The 25,616-nt window shown below is 38.2% G+C and overlaps 1 protein-coding gene and 1 pseudogene across 3 annotated transcripts; both read left to right on the top strand.

The window, feature by feature from the left end:
* The first annotated feature begins 1,572 nt into the window (after positions 1-1,572).
* On the top strand, positions 1,573-18,366 carry LOC114259209 (GPI transamidase component family protein / Gaa1-like family protein). 3 transcript variants are annotated; one of them, XM_028199210.2, is made up of 6 exons: positions 1,573-1,821; positions 1,937-2,028; positions 13,137-13,230; positions 15,273-16,134; positions 16,306-16,436; positions 17,161-18,366. In XM_028199210.2, the coding sequence occupies exons 1-6, from the start codon at positions 1,736-1,738 to the stop codon at positions 18,032-18,034; spliced, it is 2,139 nt and encodes a 712-aa protein (XP_028055011.2). In that variant the 5' UTR covers positions 1,573-1,735; the 3' UTR covers positions 18,035-18,366. The 3 variants fall into 3 exon arrangements, with proteins under 3 accessions (XP_028055011.2, XP_082740819.1, XP_082740820.1); XM_082884693.1 differs by lacking the exon at positions 13,137-13,230 and having other exon boundaries at positions 1,620-1,821; XM_082884694.1 differs by lacking the exons at positions 1,573-1,821; positions 1,937-2,028; positions 13,137-13,230 and adding an exon at positions 13,898-14,095.
* Positions 18,367-18,473: 107 nt separating this feature from the next.
* Positions 18,474-23,684, top strand: LOC114259233 (uncharacterized; annotated as a pseudogene).
* The last annotated feature ends 1,932 nt before the right edge of the window (positions 23,685-25,616 follow it).

Genomic DNA, 25,616 nt, shown 5'->3' on the forward strand with positions numbered 1-25,616 from the left:
TGTTAGAACTTAAAGCTTGGATTACGATTGGTTGTCCTGACTTCGGTGGGTAAATTGAAGTGTAAAACATTTAGCTGATTACGTCGCTATTCATAAAATTGGTCTGTCTTAAAATTTTAAAATTTGGTCAAGATTTGTTTAAATTTGGACAATTTTGCTGCGTTATTAGAAAGAAGTCAAGTACTCTCTCTCATACCCTAACCTAAGGACCTTCACAATTATTTTTTTTTTGGTTCTTCTTGGAGGCTTGAGTGCTAGATATAGTAGTAGTGGGTAATTTTGTAAATTAACTTGATATTGAAAATCATGTGTGCATTGCTACTTGCATTGTGCCCTTAGTGAGGCATAGTCGGGTTGCTTCATCGTAGTTATGTGATGATATCTTTTGATGTAATATGAGCTTCTATTCTCCATTTTATTTATATATTCTTTCCAAAATAAAAACCTAGGCTTAGGCGCCCATAGGATTATTTTGACAAAAAAGCATTATTCATTTCCATTCAACTTACTAAACCATCAAGCGCATCACTAATCATTGGAATGCTCAGTTGAAGAACTCTATATGCTCAATTTTATTTTTCAAAAATAGATGCAATCAACCATGATTTAGTCACCCTTTTAATGAAAGAATATTTCATTTAGTAGGTCACACATGTATGTAAGATATAGAGAGAGACATCACTACGATATACCTTTACACAAAAATTGTACCATTCAAACGTAGTATATTTGTTGGGTAATTCTAAAAAGAAAGGAACTGTTTTTTTTCATTTAATTTTTTTAAATATCTAGAGTTCCTAATTAAAAGAAAAATTTGAAAGACTTGGGATTTTAACATTTATGTAATAAGGTAATTTCAATCTCAAAGTATTTTGACATGTATATTTCCAACAAATGTACTAATCTATATTTTTTTTGTTTCCACGAAGTACCAGATTGTTGTGCATATTCCTTATTGGGGATACATAAAAGTTGATACAAAGACTTTTTAGAAAGTAATGAGGAGGAAGTTTGGGCAAACGCATATTTTAAGACATGTTATTAACACATCTTTTGTAAAACATATATATTTTTTGTGTATGACAATATAATTTTTGGTGTATGACATGTTAGTGACACATCTTTTGTAAAGTTTACGTCTTTTGTAAAGTTTTAACCCATTTTTTGTAAAATTTTAACCTACTATTTTGGTGTATGACGATATAACTTTATTTCTGTTTTTTGTTCAATGTTTACACTTTTTTTTACTGCCTTTTATATTTTGATATGCAATATAACTTTAAATCTTATATGTTTGTTTATTAATTTGCATTAAGATTAGGGGGAGTTGTTATTTTATTTCAGTTTTGTAGAGCGTGTAATACAAGCAAAATTGTTATAAGTTCTTTAAGAAGAAAAATATTTCAATATATTTTTTCAGTATCTTTATCAAAAAATGACACAAACTTTATAAATTTTAACATAATACATATAAATTATAACTGCATTTTAATCTTAAAATTATTTACACAATTTCTTTAGATACGGGCATATGCTAGTACATATATATAGCACACCCAAGCAAACTCTAATTATCGAAAAAAATTGTTCAAAACAAAAATTATCGAAAAAAAGGGTAGAAAATGGTGTGCTAGAAATTTCATACGATACGATGTCGTTTCAAGGAGAAACAGTCGAATAGCTAGCAGCTCATCGCCGATCTCTGGTTTTGTTTAGGATCGAATCGGTGGTAATCATGGTGGAAAGCGAGCCTCTTAAGCCGAAGCCTCGACCAATCGTCCGTATTGGGATCTTCCTCATTTCTCACAGCCTCCTTGTTAGGTAAACCCTTCGTAAAAACATTTGGTATCGATTTAACTTTGAAATTTGAATTCAATAATACTATAATAATCTGTGTATGTAGTAGACTAATTGATTACTTGTTATGGGTTTTCAGTGTTGTTTGCTGTACTGCTGGGGTTTTGGCTCTCTTGCTGTTGCCTGTTCTCGCCAAAAACACCTACATCTCCGAAAATGCCTTGGTGCCTGGTCGGTATTCATTTATTTTTTTAACTTATTGATTTATGAATACAATGAAACACATCTTAGGATTGTTGTTGCTAGAATGGGATTACGAGTATGGTGAGATTGAGTGATGTGATTACTAGTGTAGTATTGGGTTAGAGATGTAAAATTAATTGTGTGAATTATGAGTATGGCGAGATTGAATGATGGGATTATTTGTACAGTGGTATTAGATTAGAGATCTAAACTTAGTTGCATTTGTTTGTTGGGATTGTTGCTTTTTCATGTTTGTTTTGCTTTAATGGATTGTGATTAAATTTGTGAAGTTATGTAAAAGCCTCATTATGTAGAAGGCGGGTTTGTTGTTTTTGTAAATAGTAAGTGGGAGTGAAATAGTCTTTCAACCTCTAATGCCATGGGATAGGATTAGCAATACCACCCCCATCATGATAATGCTAATCCCACCCTTTTAGGGGGATTCATAGTGTCTCGTGGGACTCTTAGTCCTGTGCCATTTTTCACAGCTAAACTTGATTTTTGTGAGGCCATGGATTGGCAATCGAATCCCACCTTCCCAAATCCTCTTGCTTCTCTGAACCACCCAAGCTTGGGTAATATAGTTTAGATATCCAGTTAATATCAATTTTGGTTTCAAATTGGATGCCTCTAGCTAATATCAATTTGTTTTGAATTAGATGCCATGCGACCAAGAGACACTTGTCGTACGTAGCTTTTTTAAACCACTAGATTAATGTAGTTTAGAGACCCCTCCACCTAATGCTAATTATTTTGAGTTGGATGCTATTAGGATCCTACATTGGTGGTAACCCTTTCCCCTTTGACGCCTTCAATCAATTATTAGTATTTGACACCTTAGCAGGTATTTTAATCTAGGCTATAGGTTGTCTCTTCTACAGCTTCAACCGCAAAGTGGCAACCCATCCAATCCTATACTCACATAGGTGCGTCCGATCCCGTACTTGAAGTGGTGGTTGACTCTTTACCAAATGATACGAATCTTTTGGGCAAAACTCACCCTTAAAAATTGGATTGCAGTGGGAGGGTGCTTGAGAAACTAATATTCTCATAGGAGGCTCACTATTAACCGATGTGGGATTGTGTGAGAATAATATTAGTTTAGGTTTATTCTTGTGAATATTGTTTCCTATTTAGGATTAGTTTAGGTTTATTTCTTGTTTCCTGTTTAGGATTAAGTATAGAATTACTATATATCAGATGTACACATTGTATTAAAACACAATTTAATACATAGAAAAGCTTTCAAGAATCTTACATGGTATTAGAGCCGTCTCTGAGCCGAAACCCTAGAAATTGACTCTGTGTTGTCTTCTTCATCAGAATCTCACTGAGTCGTAATCATAGGTGTTCTTTTTCATCATAATCGTCTCTCGGAAATCAACACTCTAATTTTATCCCTTCGAGTCACAGGTCGTAGAGCACCAGAATCGTGATTGGTATTTACAAAGTTCTCTCTCTCTCTCTCTCTCTCTGTGTGGTCGTGTTCACCAAGTTCAAAGCTTTCTGATCGAAGTTCTCTGATTGACCAAAGTTTTCTTGGCTCTTGCATAACCTTCGTTCGAGTTCTCTCCCTAGTTTAGTCACCGAAGTCTCGATTGTACCAAATTTGTTAACGGTGGTTTGTGACCTTCAGATGCGACCTCCGTCAGACACGACTTCGGCTTCTGGGCTGGAATCGCGACCCATTTGGTTCGCAACTTCTCTCGTTGGTTTGTGACCTTCAGATACGACCTTCGTCAGACATGACTTCGGCTTCAGGTTCTCTTGGCATCAGTTTCTTTCTCTTCTCCGGTTTGGTTCTCTCTGATTTGGTTCTTCATCGGACTGCTTCCTTCGGCTTCAAGAACACTGGTTATTATATTTTAGGTCTATTACACTGTGATTTTGGATTATATTTGGTCCTTCAACCCCTAGTTTGGTTATTTTGTTCTATATAGGGTTTATTACACTTGACCCCTCAGCTTTCAGATTATTATGATTTATCTAGCTTCAGATCAGTGTGCTTTCTGTTATCAGAAGGGTCATTGGGAGTATCACTGTCCCAAGAAGGGATGTCTGCCTGCCACATCTTCTCAGCAGTCTCAAACCTAGTCTTGAGCTCCTTCTTTTGAGTTTTTTTTCATCCCTCCGTCAGTACCACTGCATTTGCTTCGACTCCTGATCTGGACTTGACTTCTTTGAATTGAAGGCTTAGATTAGTCAACTTCAGTATATACTATTTACCTCCCAACCCTTCCCGTCTGCTTTGGTTGTTTCCTCCCTTCATTTAGGCTTGCTTGGGTCTTCTTCAGGTATTTCCTCGTCTGTTTGGATTTTTGACTCTGGTGTTTCTCATCATATGACTCCTCATCTCTCCTTACTTCAAAATTATATTCCCCCTTCCTTACCTATTACTGTTAATGCTGTTAATGGGTCTAGTATGCCTGTTATATTTGTTGGATCTGTCTTACCGTCTGTTATGTCTGCTGTCTTTATTCCATCTATCCTTTATGTTCCTTAATTATCTGTCAGTTTATTATCAATCAGTCAACTTGATGCCTTCGGTTTTGATATTATCTTTTCTTTTTCTATCTGTTCTGTGTAGGGATGGCAATTTAAATCCGGCCCGACGGGGACCCGCCCCCCGACCCCGATTTGAGCGGTTTTTCCCCGAAAAATATCTCTAACGGGGCGAGGATGGTATTTAAAAATCAATCCCCGATCAGTTTCGGGCCGGGGACGGGGATAAGTGTTCCAGCCCCGTACCCGGCCCGTCCCCGTTTTTCCCCGAAGTAAAATTACTATTTTACCCCTCTAGATATATATATATATATATATATATAAACCAAACCCCTCTATATTTTACCCCTTTCCATCTACTGCGTCTCTCATCTCTCTCTCTCTCCCTTACTCAGATTTCACTCTCTCTGTGTCTCACTTCTTATCATCATCATCATCATCCAGAACAGATCTTAACAGATCCGCCGACATCACTTCCTCCTCCGTCGCAGCACCGCTTCTGTTCGACCTTTGCCGCAGCTCCGGTGTTTGACCTAGACGACGGCAATAGATCTGAACAGATCTGAACAATTTCAGTTTCAAATCTTTTTATTTATTTTTTAAGTTGTTGATGATGATGATGATAGATACATATATGTGTGTGTGTGTGTAATGAACTATTTCAGATTTTTTTGTTTTTATTTTTAAGTTTTTGATGATTGTTGTTGATGATGATAGATACATATATGTATGTGTGTGTGTGTTGAACAATTTCAGTTTCAGATCTCTTCTCTTCTTTTTTTTTTTTTTAGTTGTTGATGATGATGATGATGGATACATATATATGTGTGCGTGTGTGTAATGAACCAGTTCAAATTTTTTTATTTTTATTTTTAAGTTTTTGATGATTGTTGTTGATGATAATAGATACATATTTTTGTGTTTGTGTGTGTGTGTGTGTGTTGAATAATTTCAGTTTCAGTTCTTTTTTTTTTTTTAATAAAGTTGTTGTTGATGATGATAGATAGATAGATAGATACATACATATATATATATCTGTGTGTGTGTGTGTAATGAAACAGATTAATTTTTTCGGATGATGAAAAAGATTAATATATATTTATGATGATGAAACAAATTAATATATATATATGATGATGAAACAGATTAATTTTTTTTTTTTTTTTTTTTTTTGTGTTGAACAAAATTAAAAAAAAAAAAAAAACAAACAAACAAACAGGTCAGGGATTTTTCGGGGTCGGGGAAACCCGATCCCCTCCCAGTTAGAGGGCGGGGGCGGGGGCCGGGGTGGGGGGGGTGATGGCGTCCCTGCCGGGGATTGAGGGAGGGGACGGGGATTTTTTTGCCGTCGGGGATCGGGGATGGGGAGTGTGATCCCCTGCCCTGGCCCGGCCCGGCCCGTTGCCATTCCTAGTTCTGTGTAGGATCGGATGTCCAAGCAGCAGGTTAGGACTGACCGTAGAGTTTGAGACCTTCGTGTGGTGGAGAGCTTGCATCTGCCTATGACAACTTCTCCAACTATTTTTTTCTCTTTTCAGTTAGATTCTCTATCCAATCCTTTCTATCTGTAGCATTCTAGATTAGGGCATTTGTCTACTGACCGCTTACGGTCTTTAGCTTAGTCAGGTATATTAGGTAAAGTTTCTTCTAGTGAACTTACTGAATGTCAAGGGTGTAAACTTGCCAAAATGACAGCTTTACCTTTTCGTAAAAGTACTTCTATATCTGACACGCCGTTTTCTTTAGTTCATATTGATGTTTGGGGCCTTTTTCTGTTCTCATCAAAGGGGGTTCTGCATATTATGTGTCATTTGTTGATGACTGCACCTGTTACACTTGGGTTTATATTATGACTCATAAGTCTGATTTCTATCAGATATACCGTACCTTTCAGTCTATAATTGCTACTCAATTTGGGTCTACAATTAAAGTGTTACGGTCTGACTTGGGTGGCGAATATTTTAAAAATGAGTTCAGTGAGTATTTAGCCAATTTGGGTACCATTCACCAAATTTCCTGTACAGATACACCTGCCCAAAATGGTCAAGTCTAGTGTAAACACCGTCATCTCCTTGAGATAGCTAGGTCTCTTCTTCTTTTTGCCTCAGTACCGGCTCCATTCTGGGGGGAGGCAGTTCTTACTGCTGTTTTTCTTCTCAACCGCATGCCTACTACCCTTCTTTCTGGTCAGTCTCCTTATGAGGGTTTGTTCTTCCAAATTCCTAACTACTCCCTCCTTCGTGTATTTGGATCTGCTTGTTTTGTCCTTCTTTCCCACAAAGATAGGACCAAACTTAGTGCCCAGTCTGTCCTCTGTGTCTTTTTGGGTTATACTCCTACTCAGAAAGGCTATCGATGTTACGACCCTGTTTCCCGTTGTCTTTATGTCTCCCGTCATGTTTTTTTTTCTCGAACGTTTACCTTACTTTCAGTTTCCTCCTCTCACCGCCCCAGTTTTCAAAGACGATTTGGTTCATATTGATTCGTTTCCTTTTGAGGTCTCGTCTGATGAGTACATCTCCACAGTTCCTCCTAATCTCCACAGTTCCTCCTAAGCTTGTTTCATCTTCTCCTCCTACTTCACCTCTGGTTGCTTCTCCTCCTTCGGTTTCTTCTCCTTCTCCGTTGTTAGTTTATTCTCGTTGCAAGGCTCCTCCTCCACCGGTTGTCTCTGCCGCTACCGCTGATCCTCTTGCTTCTGACGACTTTGATCCTACTACCTACCAATATCCTACTCGAGCGCGTCATTCTTCAAACAGGTTGGGTTGGTCTAATACATGTTTTTCTGCTTCATATCGTACTTTTTTATCTGTTATTCACTCTTTTTCAGAACCTCAATCTTATAAGGAGGCCTGTTAGGATCCTCATTGGGTTCAAGTTATGGAGGATGAGTTGTCTGCTTTACAGAAAACTAGTACTTGGGAGTTGGTTCCTTTGCCTGTTGGTAAGAATCTGGTTGGTTACAAATGGGTCTACAAAGTCAAGACTCATTCTGATGGTTCTCTTGAGCGCTACAAAGCTCGTCTAATTGCCTAAGGTTTCTCACAGGAGTATGGTATTGATTATTAGGAGACCTTTGCTCCTGTTGCCAAGATGACTATTGTTCGTACTTTGATCTCTGTCACTGCTGTTCGTTCTTGGCCTCTTTATCAGATGGATGTTAAGAATGCTTTTCTTAATGGCCATCTCATTAAGGAGGTTTACATACGTCCTCCTTCTGGCCTTCACCATTCCTCTGGACAGGTTTGTCACCTTCGACGTACTCTATATGGTCTGAAGTAGTCTCCTCGTGCTTGGTATGATTGCTTTCAGACTGCTATTACTGAGCTTGGGTTTCATCCTTGTGCCCAGGACTCTGCTTTATTTCTTCTTTACACCTCTGCTGGATTTGTTGTGCTATTACTATATGTGGATGATATGATCATCACTGGTTCTGACTTTTCTGCTATATCTGAGGTCAAGTAACACCTTTTCCACACCTTTGAAATGAAGGATCTGGGCTCACTGCGGTGTTTTCTTGATATTGAGGTAGCTTTTCTCCTAAGGACTATTTTTTCTCTCAGGCCAAGTATGCCAATGAGGTTATTCATCGTGCCGGTAGATTTCTGATACCCCCATTGAGCTTAATGTAAAGCTCAACACTACTGATGGTGTTATTCTGGATGATCCTATTCTATATCGAGAGCTCGTGAGTTGCTTAGTCTATCTGACGGTTACTCGTCCTAATCGTGCCTATGCTGTTCACGTGGTTAGCCAGTTTGTCTCTGCTCCTCGCTCTACACATTGGGCTGCCTTAGTTCGGATTCTTCGCTATCTTTGAGATACTATCTTTCAGAGTTTACTATTATCCTCTACTTCCTCTCTGGATTTGGTGGCCTATGCTGATTCTGATTGGGCTGGTGATATTACTGATCGCAAGTTCACGTCTGATTTCTATATGTTTCTTAGCGATTTCTTGATCTCTTGGAAAAGTAAAAAACAAACTGTTATTTCTCGTTCTACTACCGAAGTTGAGTATCGTGCTATGGCTATGCTACTGCTAAAGTTGTCTGCCTTCGTTGTCTTCTCTCTGACTTGGGTGTCCCTCATTCTTCTCTGACCTCCCTCTATTGTGACAACCGTAGTATTATTCAAATTGCACATAACATTGTCTTCCATGAGCGGACCAAACATATTGAAATTGATTGTCACTTTGTTCGTCAGCATTTGCAGTCTGGCTCTATCTCGCTTTATTTTGTCTCTTCAGCTCTGCAACTTGCTGACTTCTTTGCCAAGACTCACACCACCGCTTGGTTTCAGTTTCTTCTTGGCAAACTTTCAGTGTTTTCTGCCCAAACACTTTGAGTTTGAGCGGCAGTGTGAGAATAATATTAGTTTAAGTTTATTCTTGTGAATATTGTTTCCTATTTAGGATTAGTTTAGGTTTATTTCTTGTTTCCTATTTAGGATTAGGTCTAGAATTACTATATATCAGATGTACACATTGTATTAAAACACAATTGAATATACAGAAAAGCTTTCAGGAATCTTACAGTAAGATGCATCCAAAGTTCTTACAATTGAAACTTGTGATATGATAAATCCAACATTGCAGTGTGGTAGTGTTTTCAACTAGTGAATTCTTCTAAGACTCAGTTTTCTCTACAAAGATAAATGGAGGGGAAAATGTAGCTTTTAGAAGTAGTTGAAATATAACTCTTTTTAGTATTGGATTCATGCTGAATTTTGTTGTTGTTTCTTTATGCTATTTGTAAAAATTAATGTATTATTGATTGATGTTTATATTGATTTCAATTACAATGATTCATGATTCCTATATATAGAAGAGGGTGAGTGTGTAGTAGGTAAGGAGTAGGTGAAGTGGAGGTGGTAGTGGTGTAGTGGGTTAGGTTTAGTGGAGTAGGTGAGGTGGTAGTGGTGTAGTGGGTTAGGTTTAGTGGAGTAGGTTTAAGTGGGTGAAGTAGGTGGAGAGTAGGTGGATTTTAACAGCCCCCCGCAAACTCAAAGGGGATAGGAACTAACCAACTTGAGTTTGGAGAGAGTAACAAAACAAGAAAATACATAAAAATAAAAGAGGATAAGAGACACTGTATGGTCGTGTCAGACCATTGGTGAAGACACTGGATGGTGGTGTCATAACGTTGTAGAGGACACTGTATGGGGGTGTCATAACCATGTAGAGGACACTGTATGGTGGTGTCATAACGGTGTAGAAGACAGTTTATGGGGTCATGTCGGACCGTTGTAGCAGACAATGTTGTGACAGTTGTGGTGACAGTTTACGGAGTCTTGCTGGACCCTTGTAGAAACTAACCGGAATCAATGTCGGGACAGTTTACAGAGTCTTGTCGGACCCATGAAGGAGCTAACCGGAATCAATGTCGGGATAGTTTACAGAGTCTTGTCGGACCCGTGTAGAAACTAACCGGAATCAATGTCGGGACAGTTTACAGAGTCTTGTCGGACCCTTGTAGAAACTAACCGGAATCAATGTCGGGACAGTTTACAGAGTCTTGTCGGACCCCTGAAGGAGCTAACCGGAATCAGTGTCGGGACAGTTTACAGAGTCTTGTCGGACCCTTAAAAAGTCGCATCCTCAAAAGGTGTGCCCAATCTATCAAAAGGCGTGCCCAATCCATAAAAAAACGTGCCATCAAAATGCGTGCCCAATCCATAAAAAGGCGTGCCATCAAAAGTTGCGCCCTCAAAAGGCGCGCCCACTTCATCAAAAGTCGTGCCCGACAGAAAGCGTCGAGCCATCAAAAGGTGAGCCGGAGACGCGGCGAGGCACGTGAGCGACAGAGTGGCGTGTCGGCCTCGGCTATTTAACCAAGGTTGAGGCGGAGGCTGTGCAAACCAGTCTGAAACCGCCGAAAATCCTTTGAAAAAACTCTTCCGTTTCTGAGAAAGAGATTCTGGAACACTCTGTTGCCATTCTGTAACCAACCTTTCTCTGAAACACTCAGCAACCCATAACATGGCCTCGTCTTCCCGTTCAGCTACCCAGAATATGGCCTCTTCGTCCCGTGGTCTGCTCACTCTTTTTCCCGACCTCAACGAGTCAACAAGAGAGATCACTGGTGCGGTGGCACTGGAACCTCAACCAAGCGCCCCGGAGTTTGCTCCATTAAACTTTCCGATGCGGTCTGTGGAGCAAAGAATGGCAGTGCAGTCGGATGTGGAAGCCAATCAGTATACATTGAAGTCATGTGTGGAAACCATGACTGCGGTTACAAACTTGTCGAACCGGCTGCAAAGTAGGGCAAATGAGGTGCATCAGTTAAACTCCCAGCTGGCTCTGCTCCAACGCATGTATAAGGATGCGCGAGCAGAGATAAGTGTGCTAAAGGCGGAAAATAAGGAGCTGAAGCGGAAGGCCACCGTGATGTTCCGTTTTGGAGGTCCGCCATATGCTGCAGTGGAGGAGTATGGGGGAGTGAACGTGCTCGGTGGACTAGGAAGCACGGAGGCAACACCGGCAAGGGCCACCCAGGACGGAGGCAAGAAGAAAAGACCGGCGGCTGAGTAGAGAAGAAAAATTCCACTGTGGGTGTGGTAGTTTTGTTTTTGTTTGGTTGTTTTTTTTTTTTTTTTTTTTTTTTTTTTTTTGTGTAAAAGTGTGATCGGGGTTGTTCCCTGAGATAAATAAAATATGATTGGTTGTGCAAATTTGTAAATGGTTTGCAATGGTGTTTGGTATTTTTTTTTTTTTTAATAAGAATAATAATAATAATAATAAATAGGTATCATGGAGTGGGCGGTGATAAAAATATGATTTAGAAAAAAAAAGGAAGGTGGTGGAATGATGTGTCAAAAAGTAGAATAAAAGAGAAAAAAAAAAAAGGTGCACATGAGTTGGTATGTCAAAAAGTAGAATAAAAACAAAAGTGCACATGGGTTGGAAAGTAACATGACCTCGTCAATTATTTGTCCATAACTAGTTCCTTTCTCCTTAAACCAGTATGGGATTTTTCTCTTGGTAAATATGATGTTATCATCGGGGAGACCCGGCAAAGCAAATGTCTCTGTAACATAGAACAAGAACCTGGGAATGCCGTGGCGAGCACCAAGGTCGGCAGTCCAGGGATGGAACATGTCGCTGACGATGCAATCAGGGCGGCGTCGTTTGAAATGATCGCCGATGACCTGCGATTTTGGACGCCGATCACGAGGTTGAGATTTTCTGGCGAGGAAAAGAAGCAGAAGCTTCCGAGATCGCAGGATTCGCCTCTGATGGTGACGACGTAGGCGAATTGGACGGCGATGATGAGAACACCGAAGACAAAGAGTCGAACCAGAATGTTCCTTAGTAAGCTTGGCTTAGACTCCATAGCTCTCTGTATATACTAAATCTAGAGAGAGGGAGAGAGAGCCGTGGGTCTCCTTGGTTTGATGCCAGGAGAGTGTAAAAGAAATTGAGAGAGAGATGTGGAATTTGTGGCAGCGGAGTGAAGGAATGTGTGGAGGTCCGGCGGGCGGCCAAGGCGAGGCTGCCGCCCGCCGGTGAAGTAGAATTACTAGCTTCTTAACCTTGCTCTGATACCATGTAAAAATTAATGTATTATTGATTGATGTTTATATTGATTTCAATTACAATGATTCATGATTCCTATATATAGAAGAGGGTGAGTGTGTAGTAGGTAAGGAGTAGGTGAAGTGGAGGTGGTAGTGGTGTAGTGGGTTAGGTTTAGTGGAGTAGGTGAGGTGGTAGTGGTGTAGTGGGTTAGGTTTAGTGGAGTAGGTTTAAGTGGGTGAAGTAGGTGGAGAGTAGGTGGATTTTAACACTATTTATTTGATTTGGGTCCTTGGATTTGTGAACGCAAATGAAAAGGAAAAGAAAATGAAGGCGAAGAAAATAAATGCCCCTTTTTTTTTTTGTGGCTTGGTTGAGTTAGGAAAATGAGAAAGAAATGAATAGCAATTAGTGAAAATTAATCAATTTTTTGAAACCTGATATTGGTAAAGGAAAAACGAACAGGAAAGGGAAAAAGAAAATGAAAGGGAAGAAGCTAAATGCCCTTTTTTTTTTTGGCTTGGTTGAGTTAGTAAAATGAGAAAGAAATGAATAGCTATTGGTGAAAATTAATCAATTTTTTGAAACTTGATATTGGTAAAGGGCAAATGAAGAGAAAAGGAAAATTAGGAAGAAAACTATTTTCCTAAACTTTATATCTCTTACTTGAAAAGTGATATACATTATTATTATTTTATTGAAATGATAAGAAATCATGAAAAAAAGAATTCAAGTGATGTGGAACTAAAAGTTTCTCACATGTTTTCACCATCATTCTTAAGGTAGTGTTTAGATGGAACATCAAAATTAAATAATTTAAATATGTGAGCAAAACAATTTGTTGTTATATTTGCTTTAAAAGCAAAACTAGTTTTTCAAATAAACAAATCTTGCTGTTAATTTTGTTTACTTGGGTCTGAAGTGGTGAAAAATCTTAAATTGATACTTTTAAGCCTTTTCATAGCTCTCATTTACTTCACTAAACTCATGCAGCAAGCACTGTCTGCTTTCATAGATCATTTGATCTGATGTGCCAACTGACTTTACGTTTACATTTTCTGCTAAAACTCACATATCACAGGTTCTGCCCACCCCATGCTTACCTCTCAGGATGTTTCAGAGGCAAATAAATTTGTAAGGGAGATAAACAATTTGAAACCTACGGGCACCAGCATGTATGTTCTTTTTCTGCTGTATGATTTATGATTTTTCACTTTTTGTGAGTTATAAGTGCATTGCATATTTTTATCTGATGTATAGCTTAAACACATTATTCATGTTATATTCATATCAATCTGGTATGCATTTGGATCATGCCATTGGTATCAAAGACCAATATGAATGGTTATGTTATAGTCTTGTATAGTTACATTGCTTCTCTGAATTTGTAAGGTAAAATTTGTGTGATGTGACACCACATTTGCTTACTGAATCATTAATCATATATGCATTTGTGTTTGCATGAGTGCATGTTATGCTTTTATGATGTGCTTATGTATATAATACTCTGTAAAATGTTCTCTTGACTGGAAAGTGGATAATTACGTGAATACTTTTTCTGTTTCAGCAACATTTTTACGGTTGAAATCTTGTGACAAAAGCTCATTAGTTTTAAAAGATCAAGTTTTACTTCCTCTAAAGAGTAGGAAGACAAATAACATGATATAGAACTCAAAAGTCTAGAAATCATAATGATTGTAAACTGTTACATTTGACTATATTCCCCAAGGTTTTTTTGTTAATCATGTCATGTTCCCTTTATCCACATGGAAAATGCCAAGAATCTATATCCATGTTTTTTGTCTTTGCGCTTAAAAAATGACCCTGGTTGTGCTTCTGCAGGACTTGATTGATAGTTGCTTACTAAAATGAGAATAAATTAATTTCATGTCTGCTTCAATTAGTTGTGGCAACTTTCAAAATTAATTTCATGTCTGCTTCAATCATGTCCTTATGACCAGCAAGGCAGCACACAACACTCATCTTTAATACTCCATCTGAAGGCGTTGGATTGGTCTTGCCATTTGAAACTATATTAAGGTGTTGGCATCTATACATTTTGGTATCTTGAGAACTTCAAATCTTAAATCACCAATGTCTTTACAAATGTTTGCCTTTACTAAGGCCTCGTTTGGGAACATGCTAATTTAGTAATTTTTTGGCTATTTGGCTAAAATATGAGCTAAAAAAAACTAGTATGTTTGGGATGACTTTTTGGCTTTTTACGAAAAGATGTGCAAAAAGTAGAGAGAAAAGAAAATCTTTGACTTTTTGGTATGGGTTGTTGGCTTTTTGGCTAATTTAGTAACTTTTTGACTTTTTGGCTAAAAATGAGGATTCCCAAACGAGGCCTAAATAGCTAAGAAGCATGGACACGAATTCGCAACATGACACAGACACGCCAACAAGCCAATTTTCAAAAAATGTAGGACACGACACGTGAGGGACACGCATAAAATATATAATTTTATATATTTATTATATTGTATATGTATGAATATAACATTCAAAGATAATAAAAAATGCAATATGACTCTAATTCCTATAAATTTATATGGTTTTTTTTTTATTATTGTATGTTAAGTTGTTTTGTTCAAATTTATAAGTAATTTCACTTGTGTCTAATTGATAGACGCATGTGTTTAAGTGATAGATATGTGTATCCTCCGAGTGTCCAAAGAGTACCGGGTCTTTAAAAAAAATTAAAACATAGAGTACGTTTTAAAGAGTGTCGGACATGTGTCGGGGAAGTGTCTAAAGAGTGTCGGTGTCCGACACGGACATGACACGATACGGATACGTCACCTTCTTAGAAGTGTCCGTGCTTCTTAGCTAAATAGTCATACTTGTATCTTGAAACATCATCAAGATACCACCAATTGAATAAATCAGAACTTCAAAACTGTACACTATGTTCAACATCTAAGAGAGATGTTAATATGAATGAGATATAATTTTTTGGGCTAATATTTCACGTTTTAGTAGTGTGCCAGCATGAATTTGCAATTCCTCTGGTTCCGTTTTTGTTATCTTTACTCCGTTTTCCTTGCTTTGTTTATAGTTCAAGCTCATAATTCTAGAGCAAACTGGGCATCTGGGAAATTTTCTGATTTGTGTGTGTGTGTGTGTGTTTTTATTTATTTATTTATTTATTTGTTATTTTTTATTTATGCTCAGTTTAGTTAAATGTTTCTTCTTATCCATATTGAAAATGCAGAGGAATCTCAGGCCTGATAGCACAGCATATGGTGGACTTAGGTGCTGAAGTTTGTTATCATAAGTTTCACCCTCAATTAAATAAGTTTCATCCTCTGCACTTCTTTTCTGGTCCTGACTCTGGAATAATCCAAGAGAACTGCAGTTGTTCGTCATATGGCATCAACACCGTTGGAATTATAAGAGCTCCACGTGGTGATGGGAAGGAAGCTATTGTCTTGGTGACACCTTACAATTCAGTGAATGTCTCACTGGGTGAGGCCTTATCATTAGGCATTGCATCCTCGGTATTTTCTTTACTTACCCGAGTTACTTGGCTAGCCAAGGATATTATATGGCTTGCTGCGGATTCACAGCATGGAGAATATGCTTCAGTTGCTGCTTGGCTAAGAGATTATCACACACCTTTATTTGGTGGTTTGGAAAAACTAAATGCTGAAACGTGTCATGAAAGCATTATGTTATATGAGTTGAAAAAGAGTCTGGTTACAGGAGCAGAAGTATCTGATGTGTTTAGACGTGCTGGGACCATGGCTGCTGCCCTTGTCATCAAGGTTGCCAATGGAAACGAAGAAGTTGAGAAGGACACCCTCAGCATTTATGCTGAGGCGTCCAACGGGCAGATGCCAAACCTTGACCTCATCAATGTTGTGAACTATTTGGCAGTACATGGGCAGGGATTACGTGTAAAGGTGGAGAAATTCTTGTCTTTGCTTGATTCTAAGTGGCTCAGGGTTCTGGGTGAAACATTTGAGTCTCTAGGAAAAGTTGCTAGAAGCTTAAATCCTCAATGGAAATTTGGTATGCCTGTTGCAGATTATATTGAAGGCACTGCTACACTTGCCAGTTCATTATATCACCAGGTAATCAGTCTCTCTATGTTTCCTCTCAGGGTATCTATAGTGATTGATATAGGAAGCTTTTCTACCTTTAAGGTTCCCAAGTGCTTAAACAGGGGAACAAATGGGTGGTCTATATTTTCACTGCCTATTGAGGATTATGTTAATCGATTAATTCATCTATTCTGCTGTTAGGCATTAGGTGTTCCGACTGGTCCACATGGTGCTTTCCGTGATTATCAAGTTGATGCAATTACTTTGGAGATTGCACCCATAGTTTCTTCAAACAAGGGCAGGCAAAATGAGTTTCTTCTGCGGGGTGGCAGGTCAGTACTAAGTTACATCTTATGTGTTCATGAACTTTTCTTCATGAACTTATGCCGAATATCCATGGAAAGGTTTTAGCATGTATAGCTTGCAAGTTGTGCGACTCGATTAAGCATCCAAACTTAACACTATTTAATTTAACAATATGGGCATGGGTTATTTTGGGATATATATATATATTAGTTAGGTTTGGATCGACTGCCTTGACACTTTAGTATTAGGAAGACCAACCCTCCTTGTGTTGGAAAGAGGACGACAATGGCTAGGCCCTCCCTTATGCTATTTAAAAAAAGAAAAGAAAAAAATTGAATGGATATTTTAAAAGGAGTACTATTTTTTGTACGATAGTTATAAAAAGGGTAGAGGGTGTATGATGCATAGATGCCTGTAATTGGTTCAATAATGATATATTGAGCCTGCATCTTTCTAATATTTTGCTCATCAATCTTCAAGTTGTTTAGCTGCTTCTTTGTAATTTTTTTTTAATTTTGAATACCTTCTTTAGGCTGTGGTAGGGTCTTTCTTGTGCAGTCTTGCTTTTCTTGTTTGTTGTTTCCTTACTATTAGAGCTTGAATTATTTTGTTTCATAAACACTAAAATGGTATTAGTCTGTATGGGCAACTTTGGGGAAAATGTCTCCATTTCTTCTAAATAGTCAACTAATACAATTTGATGAGTAATCTCTTTCTTTGTGGATTATAGTTTTCGGTTTGTCATTGCAGGTTAGTTGAAGGAGTGTTACGGTCAGTAAATAACCTCCTTGAGAAGTTTCACCAGTCATTTTTCTTATACCTTTTAACATCTCCGAGTAAGTTCGTGTCAGTTGGAGTGTACATGATTGCTTTTGCACTGCTTGTTGCCCCCCTTCCATTGGCTGCAGCTTCTCTTTATACTGATGCCAATAAGGTTGATTCCAGTTCAGAAAAAGACACACTCACTTCTTCTTCAGCCTCTGTTAACGTTCCTGCCATCACTTTTAAATCGTGGAATTGGCTTCACGCAGCAAAAACAGTGTTTATTGTTCACATATGGAGTGTCATCATTACATTGCTTCCTTATTTCATTGGTCAAATACCCAATTGCACACCAACAAACAGTCTTTTAATCTGGGTTCTGCTTTCAGTGTTCTGCTTGCTTGCCTTGCGCATGACCTTGGGCTCTTCCTTTTCAATTATCAGTGTATCTCAACTTCAAAAAAAGGAATGGGCTCTATTGAAATCGGTGACAATTTCAGCTACCTTTGTGAGTCTTTGTCTAATGTCAGTCATTAATTTTGCCACAGCAGAAATTGGAGCTCTGTTGATTGTGCCAATGTGTTTGATGGCCACACCACTGAGGTTTGAACTCAAAGCTCGGTCTCTGAGGTCTATCACCAGGGCAGCTTGTAATCTGGTGTTGGCATTCATTGGGTTTCCTCCCAATGCATATGTCATATCAAAGGGACTGTTTGAGGGTTTTGGCAGCGTGAATGTTGGTGACTTCTGGAACTGGTTGGATTCCCTTAGGGCATGGAACAGTGCCACGTACCTTTATGTATGCATGGTTCACATTCCTTGTTGGGTATTGTGTGTTTACATCTTACTACATCGTTGCTGACTGTCATCGCACATACGCATTGCTGCATCAGTGAAACTGAAGGTTAGAGGTATTCTTCTTTGTCTTTATTTCATCTCAATTCGAGTGGTCCTTTCAGTTATGTAACGTTTCACCTCAGAAATTTGTCAAAAAACATAGATTGAGGTTATAGTGATATGAAATTGCAAATTAGGTCATAGAGGCACATCAATCTGAATTAATTTTCCATCATTAGTAATGGTTGTAGAGAGTGGGCAACGATTGATATGTATATTATGAGAATTGTAGGAGGCATGTCAGTCAGTGAGCTGGATTGGCATATTTCAAGAGTATTATTATCTTTCGTGGTTCAATTACTAGACTTGTTAGCTGAGCGTGGATGAGGTTTTTTTTTTTTTTTTTTTTTTTTTTAAATTTTGTGTTTACCTATAATGGAATATTTGTTGATGTTGATGAAATTATGGAGCATAGTTTGGATTCCCCATCTTTTTGTGTCTCTATCAGTAAGGTAAATCCCCTCTTCTATAATAGGGGAAATATCATGTCAGTGGGAAATGAGGCAGAGATTTACAAATGAATGAACACTAAAAACTTGCACCCCCCACCTATTTTTAAATATTTATGATCTTTTATACTAAAATGTTATCCCCTATATAGCATGGGTAATGTGTGTGTGGAGTGTCTTTTCTTAGTGTCTAATTTTCCTATCTTAAGAAAAGTTACGAATTTTCGTAGTGTTAGTTACTAACAATTATGGTACGTTTACAAAGGGATGTAATACAAGAGAATTCTTAGTTATGAATCATTGTAGTTATGTTACGAATTTTATAGTTTTGTTTTTTTTTTTTGTTTGACACTAGGTAAAGAGTAAGTTAAATTAGTACAATTGGGGGTGTGAAACTTCTCCGTAAGTTCAAATGTCAAACCTTTCTCTAGAAAATTAGAGGTACACTACTTGAGTTACACTTGAGTTTTACCTCGTGTTTATGTTATGAACATTAAAAGGTTACAAATTTTTTGTAGTGAGAAAATTTATGAACTTCAAAATAATTTTATAATCATTGTGATAATACATTATGTATGTACCTTTAAAAAGAGGGGGTGTGTTGTAGAATTTTCTCTTTTCCCTATCAGTATTGAAAAAGTAGATTGTGACAAAAAGAGGTTGGTTGATATGGACCAGGTGCTTTGCTGACCTAAGTCATGCTACAAATAGAATATTAATTAATTTGTTTTTTTACCTTTTTGTCATGGATGATGAAAGAAGATGCTAAAATTCATTGTTCCCATATTCTAGCCCCACTGAAAGAGGAAGGAACTTTTAGTGGTTGATACAATGGAGTTATTTGTGTACTTTAAATGAGTTGCTTATAACTTATTTTAATTTAGGAGTTTGTGTTAGATTATTTAGTGCAACTTCTAAGTTATAGCTTATTAGGTAAAAATAGTTTAAATAAGCTGGAAAAAAAAAAAATTAATTATCTAGAAGTTGGGAGGGATGCTCTTGGTTTTTGCTTTTTGATTATCAGTTTTTAGCTTATAATAAACTGCACCAAATAGACCCAATGTCATGGTGCCAAAATATGACTAATTTTTCAATTTTGTTCTAATGGTGCAAATGTTATTTCTTACAAAAATATCAAATAAAATGTTATGTGAGTTCAGTCCCATCATGAGAGAGTAGAGAGAGTTTTTAAAATTTTGATAATTGTCAAATTTTATATGAAATTTAGATTGAAGGATTTTTGGAAAGACAATTTATCATTGAAGATGCTCTTAAAGCTGTACAAATCACAAAGAAAGAAATAGGAGAGAGTTCAATGGACCCCCTGAAAAGGAGAAATAATAAAGAGGTAATGGGAGGCCATACCTTTCTTTTACAATCAACAAATTACAAAACATACAAGCGCCAAAATTTATCATAACTAAAATGATCCCACAAATATTTGAATCTGATCCCACAAAATTTATAAGATTGTTGTTGTTCATTATACACACACACACACACACACACACACATATATATATATGTATCTATCAGATCTAAGAAAACCCTAACAAAAAAAAATTTAGATCTGAGAAAGCCTTAACAAGAAAATTTAGATCTGAGTTGTTCTCAGATCAGATCACAGAGAGAGAGAGAGAGGCCGAGAGAGAGGTTCTCATAGATCTAAGTTGTTCTAGCCAAATGTTGTTAAACTCCGAACCCTCGCTGTCGGTCGATGGGGATGGAGAGAGAGAGAGTAAGAAGAACACTAATTTTCTGTTGGTGGAGCAAGATCTGGGAGTTCATGGAGTTGGTGAGCAAACCCTTTTCAAACATGATGAAATGGCAACAGATTTCATGGAGAGAGAGAGAGAGAGACCAGGAGAGAGAGACAAAGAAGCTTGTTTGTGAGGGTACGTGAGGGTTTGGTTTATAAATATAGAGGGTATAATGGTAATTTTAGTTTGGGAAAACGGGGACGGGGCTAGGGAACGTATCACCGTCCCTGGCCAGAAAATTGTTAGAGATTTAGTTTTGAATACCATCCCCGGCCCGTCGGGGTATTTTTCAGGAAAAAACCGCTTTAATCAGGCCCATCGGGTTGGGTTGAAATTGCCATCTTAATTATCAAAATTAATGCTTTTTGTTTAGAAAATGAATTTATTCATATAATTTAAAAGTATGTGAATAAAACATGATATATATATATATATATATATGTATATATATATTGATGGAATAAAACTTAATATATGATTAGTTTAAATTTGTGGATTTTATCTCTAAAATGTATATTAAAATTTTTTATTTGTTAAAAAGTACTTCAATATGTTCTGTTTCTATAATAGTAACAAACGTAATTTCAAGTCAATTTTATGATGAGAAAAAAAAAAAAATCTTTATGCTGACTTTTTTTTTTTTAGATCAGGAAGAAAATATTCTTTGCAAAACCGATAAAAAATCGGATCAATATCGTACAACGGCAGCAAAAGATCTCATAAAGAGACAACAAACTTCCATAAGAGGAGAGAATGAGAAAAACCCTTACAAAGGACGGACACAACCTCCACACAGAGAAGATTATTACAACAGACACTAAAAGAAATAAAAAGGCAAACCAAAAATAACCAGATCCAAGTTGCCAAACGCATCCAAAACTCCTTTACACCGCAATCTTCAACTTGAACTCTGAAGACCACACCTCCACTGATCAAGATAGAACATTGAGGTGAGGTGGTCGCCTAGCGTGAAACGAACGTGGTAAACATTAGTCTTCGGATTGTGAGAAGATCTGAAACCAGATCTTAAAGTTTTAGGTTCAAGAGTGAAAGTTTGGGCGCAAGCCAAACATCAGATTTGGAAAATCAGAAAGAGAGAGAGGCGACGCCAACATCGGTAGCCAGTAGCAGATCTGAAAGAGATGAGGCAGATTTAGTGAGAGTGGATCCATGGAGGCAGGAAAGTAACAGATCTAGTGGCGGTGTGGTAGTGGCGGCACCGAAAAGGATTGGAATGACAAGTTTCCAATATTATTAAGCAAAAAGACAAAGAAAAAGAGAAAAAGGGGGTAGAAGGAGGAGAGAAGAGGCTAGCGGCCGGAACCCCTCCACACCGCCACCCCCACCCCCACCCCCACCCCCGGCAACACACCTAGCAGAAGGCTTAGAGAGGGAGGTTTAGAGTAGGAGACTTAGAAAGAGATGCTCTGTCACTACTAACTTAAAAACACCATTATGCTGACTTTTAAATGATGTGAAACCACACATTTTTAGAAGAAAAAAAAAAAAAATCAAAATCAAAATCACATAGTTAATAATTAATTGTGATTACATGTGATCCCATTTTTCTTCTTAAGGACCATATTTTATGAAAAATTGATCATTAATAGCTTCATTTGTTATGTACTTTTTTTTCTTATTTATTTATTTTTGCCTATTGGGTATTTCAAAATTCACCTTAACTAATTTCCAATTATATATAATCCTTTTATTTCACATATACAAAATAATTATTAAATCTAAATTTAAATTTCACCATTATATCTGAGTCCCATACTCTAACCAGTAGATGAACCCTAGTTCACTTTTTTATGCAAATTTTTTTTTTTTGAACAAACTATTTTGTGCATTTACAATATTAAAAAATTGTGTGATAAATTGTCTCTGTAACACAAACAATAGGGGTAGTTAACAGTATCACTCCAACACCCACCCCCTCCCTTATTCTATAAAATCATCATTCAATTTTTAATTTTGAATACTTGGGTAAATTACACTTACCTCCCCTGAGGTTTCTAACAATTACAGAGACCTCTCCGCTCTTCCAAAACCCACCGCTCTCTCCATCTCTCCTCTCCTCCTCCCCCTCTCTCCTCCTTCCTCTTCCACTTCCCTTTCCTCTCCTTCCTCTCCCTCGTTGTCGTAGACGGTGACAACACCTCCACTTTATCTGATAACTTCCTTCTCTCCGCCGCCTCATCCTGCTCCAATCGCCGCCACCTCTGCCTCTTAACCGGCCCAGTCTCCCCTTTCTCTCTCTCTCTCTCTCTCTCTCTCTCTCATGCCCTCACCTCACTTCTTCTCTCTTTTTTCCCTCTCCAGACCCCTCTCTTTCCACTAACTCCTCCTCCTTTGCTCTATCAAAGACCTCTCCATCGTTTTCAGCTTTGTCACTGAAGATTTCGATTCGGATCAATTCAACTCGAGGTTTCAACATAGTGATTGTGAACTCCAATTAGAGAGTCTAGGGTTGTCCGGGACTCGGTACGGTGATTACGGACTCGATTGGGTATGGAGGAACTGTAAAAAGCTCAAGAAATTGCAGCTACGGAGCTGCGAAGTCATAGGTGATGATTTGGATTTTGTTAAGTGCTTGCAGGGCATCAGAGAAGTGGGATTGAGGCCTTGTAGGACTATAATTGATGAGGTTTTGTTGAAATTAGCTGAGAATTGTACATCTCTGAAGTCGGTATTGGTATATGATGGTGGTAGCAGAGAGGGTTTACTTCAATTCATCAATCAAACCCGGTGTAGTTTGCTAAAATTCGATTTTCGCTTACCCCTTGGCCTCGAAAACAGTCATTTATTGGCCATGGCGGAGAATTTCAGGGGTTTATCAAGTTTTCGGCTACAAAGTTGTTGTCTTGTTACTGGTGAAGGGCTTAAGACTATTGGGATAACTATGAGTGCTGGACTAGAAGAATTGGGTTTGATAAATTGTGATGTGGTCAATATAGAACCTGGGTTGCTGACCACTTTAGGACAGAATTTGAGACATTTGAGGAAGTTGGACTTGTCTTATAATGAAATGTTAGTCGATAAGGAGCTCGCATCAATGCTTGCATCATGTAATTCTTTTTGAGGTTGAGGGGTTGTAAAGGATTGACAAATGCAGCCATAGTTTTGATGTTCAAAAGCTGTAAGCATTTGGAGATTGTCGATATAATGCATTGCTGTGGGATTGAGGCTGAGGCTGTTGAGGTATTTCTTTTGAATTGTCGACAATTGAGGCAGGTACAGGTTAAGGAAAGCAAGCTTTCGGATGTTGCTAGGTCGTGGGCTTCAAAATAAGTTCATTGAGGTGGTTGTTTGTTTGATTGCAATTCAATCAATACAGGTACATATCCCAATACTCTTTCATGGGTCAATTGTAAATGTTTCCGATTTATGTTGTGAGATAGAATGAGCACTTTCGTCTGCTCTGTCAATAAAAATGTTTGTACCAAAAGGGGTGAATGAAAGTTGCTGCTACCATAAGTGAAGTGTTAAAACCTATCACCTACTTCACCCACTAAACCTAACCCACTATACCACTACCACTTCACCTACTCCACTAAACCTAACCCACTACACCACTACCACCTCCACTTTACCTACTCCATCTACCACCTACTACCACCTACTCTTCTATATATAGGAATCATTGTAACATTCAATATATGAATCAATAATACAATCATTTCTCTTTATACATTAAATTTCTACATGGTATCAGAGCTATAAGATTTAGGCCTATACTCCTTTCTTTCCGGCGGGCAGCCGGCCGGCAACCTTGCCTTCGCTGCCCGCGGGAGTTTTTCAACACATATCACAAACACATACCTTTACTCTTCTTCACCACTCACCAATAGTTTCCCTCTCCGAATCGAAGTCATCTTCCTCGTCATCAATTTCCGGCGGCTGCGAAGATCAGCAAGCACAGTCGCCACAGATGATACCACATCCTTCTCTTCCAAACACCGCAGATGATACGCCATCGTTCTCATCATCAGAGTAATCGTTGAAACCCTTTTTCCCACGAAATCATTTCCCACAAATTCTGCTTGCTGTAGCCTCCACAGCCCATTACCACCATATTGCGTCGCCGGCCTTTCGCCTCCTCGCGTCACCGCCTTCCGTTGCCGACTCCCTGCCTTCCGTCGCCCTCTTCCATCTCAGGTATTGAAGGACCGAACACCGCAACCAACAACTTCGCTTAGAAATGGACATTGATTCTGTGGAAGCTGCATCATCAACCATGCAAATGGATTCGGAGGAGTCATCCAACGCTTCTGGTAAAGAAAAAGATGATATTGCTAAGTCGATAGAAAAAATGAAGATTGAGTCTGGGGAGGCAGGGACTTTATCAACCAATTTCAAAAAGAAACCAGTCATAATCATTGTTGTAGGAATGGCAGGCAGTGGAAAAACAACATTCCTTCATCGTCTGGTTTGTCATACACAAGCTTCAAATATCCGGGGCTATGTAATGAATCTTGACCCTACTGTTATAACCCCAAACACTTTACACCCACTCTCTCTCCTCACTTTGCATCCACCGCCCAAACTTTTTTTTATTCTAAAGCTTAATTGGTGCACTCCTTGTTCCCCACTTTCTTTATTTTATATATATATATATATATATTTCTTTTTATTAAAAAAAAAAAAAAAAAACAAACAAACAAACAAACATCATCATCTCTCCTCCGTTTGATTTCAAACTCCTTTATTTTTATTTATTTTCTCCAAACCACTTTCCTTATTTTCCCCATCTTTCATTTTTGATTTCAAATATATTTTTATTATTTCTTTCTTTATTTTTCTTTCACATTAATTTTAATCTTTTTCAAATTCCATTCATACCATCTAGCTTTGCACACCAAACCCTATTTTATTCATCTCCGGGACCGGGATCCACCCCGATCACAATTTTACACACAAAAAAAAAAAAAAAAAAAAAAAAAAAAAAAAAAAACAACCACATCCGCAGGCAGGCTTTTTTCTTCTCTACTCTGCCGCCGGTCTCTTCTTCTTGCCTCCGTCCTGGACGGCCCTTGCCGGTGCTGCCTCCGTGTTTCCCACACCGCCGAGCACGTTCACTCCCCCCTGCTCCTCCACTGCAGCATATGGCGGCCCTCCAAATCGGAACATCACGGTGGCCTTCCGCTTCAGCTCCTTGTTTTCTGCCTTTAGCACGCTTATCTCTGCTCGCGCATCCTTATACATGCGTTGGAGCAGAGCCAGCTGGGAGTTTAACTGCTGCACCTCATTTGTCCTACTCTGTAGCCGGTGCGACAAGTTTGTAACCGCCGTCATGGTTTCCACACATGACTTCAACGTATACTGATTGGCCTCCACA

Source organism: Camellia sinensis, chromosome 8 (assembly GCF_055761805.1).
Source record: "Camellia sinensis isolate YWXY chromosome 8, ASM5576180v1, whole genome shotgun sequence".
NCBI classification, from domain to species: domain Eukaryota; kingdom Viridiplantae; phylum Streptophyta; class Magnoliopsida; order Ericales; family Theaceae; genus Camellia; species Camellia sinensis.

Bases quoted from the DNA above. Each gene is read 5' to 3' on its own strand.
- LOC114259209 (XM_028199210.2), top strand. From the start codon at position 1,736: ATGGTGGAAAGCGAGCCTCTTAAGCCGAAGCCTCGACCAATCGTCCGT. The intron at 1,822-1,936 runs GTAAACCCTTCG...ATGGGTTTTCAG, and splicing joins TCTCACAGCCTCCTTGTTAG to TGTTGTTTGCTGTACTGCTG. The intron at 13,231-15,272 runs GTATGTTCTTTT...TTGAAAATGCAG, and splicing joins AAACCTACGGGCACCAGCAT to AGGAATCTCAGGCCTGATAG.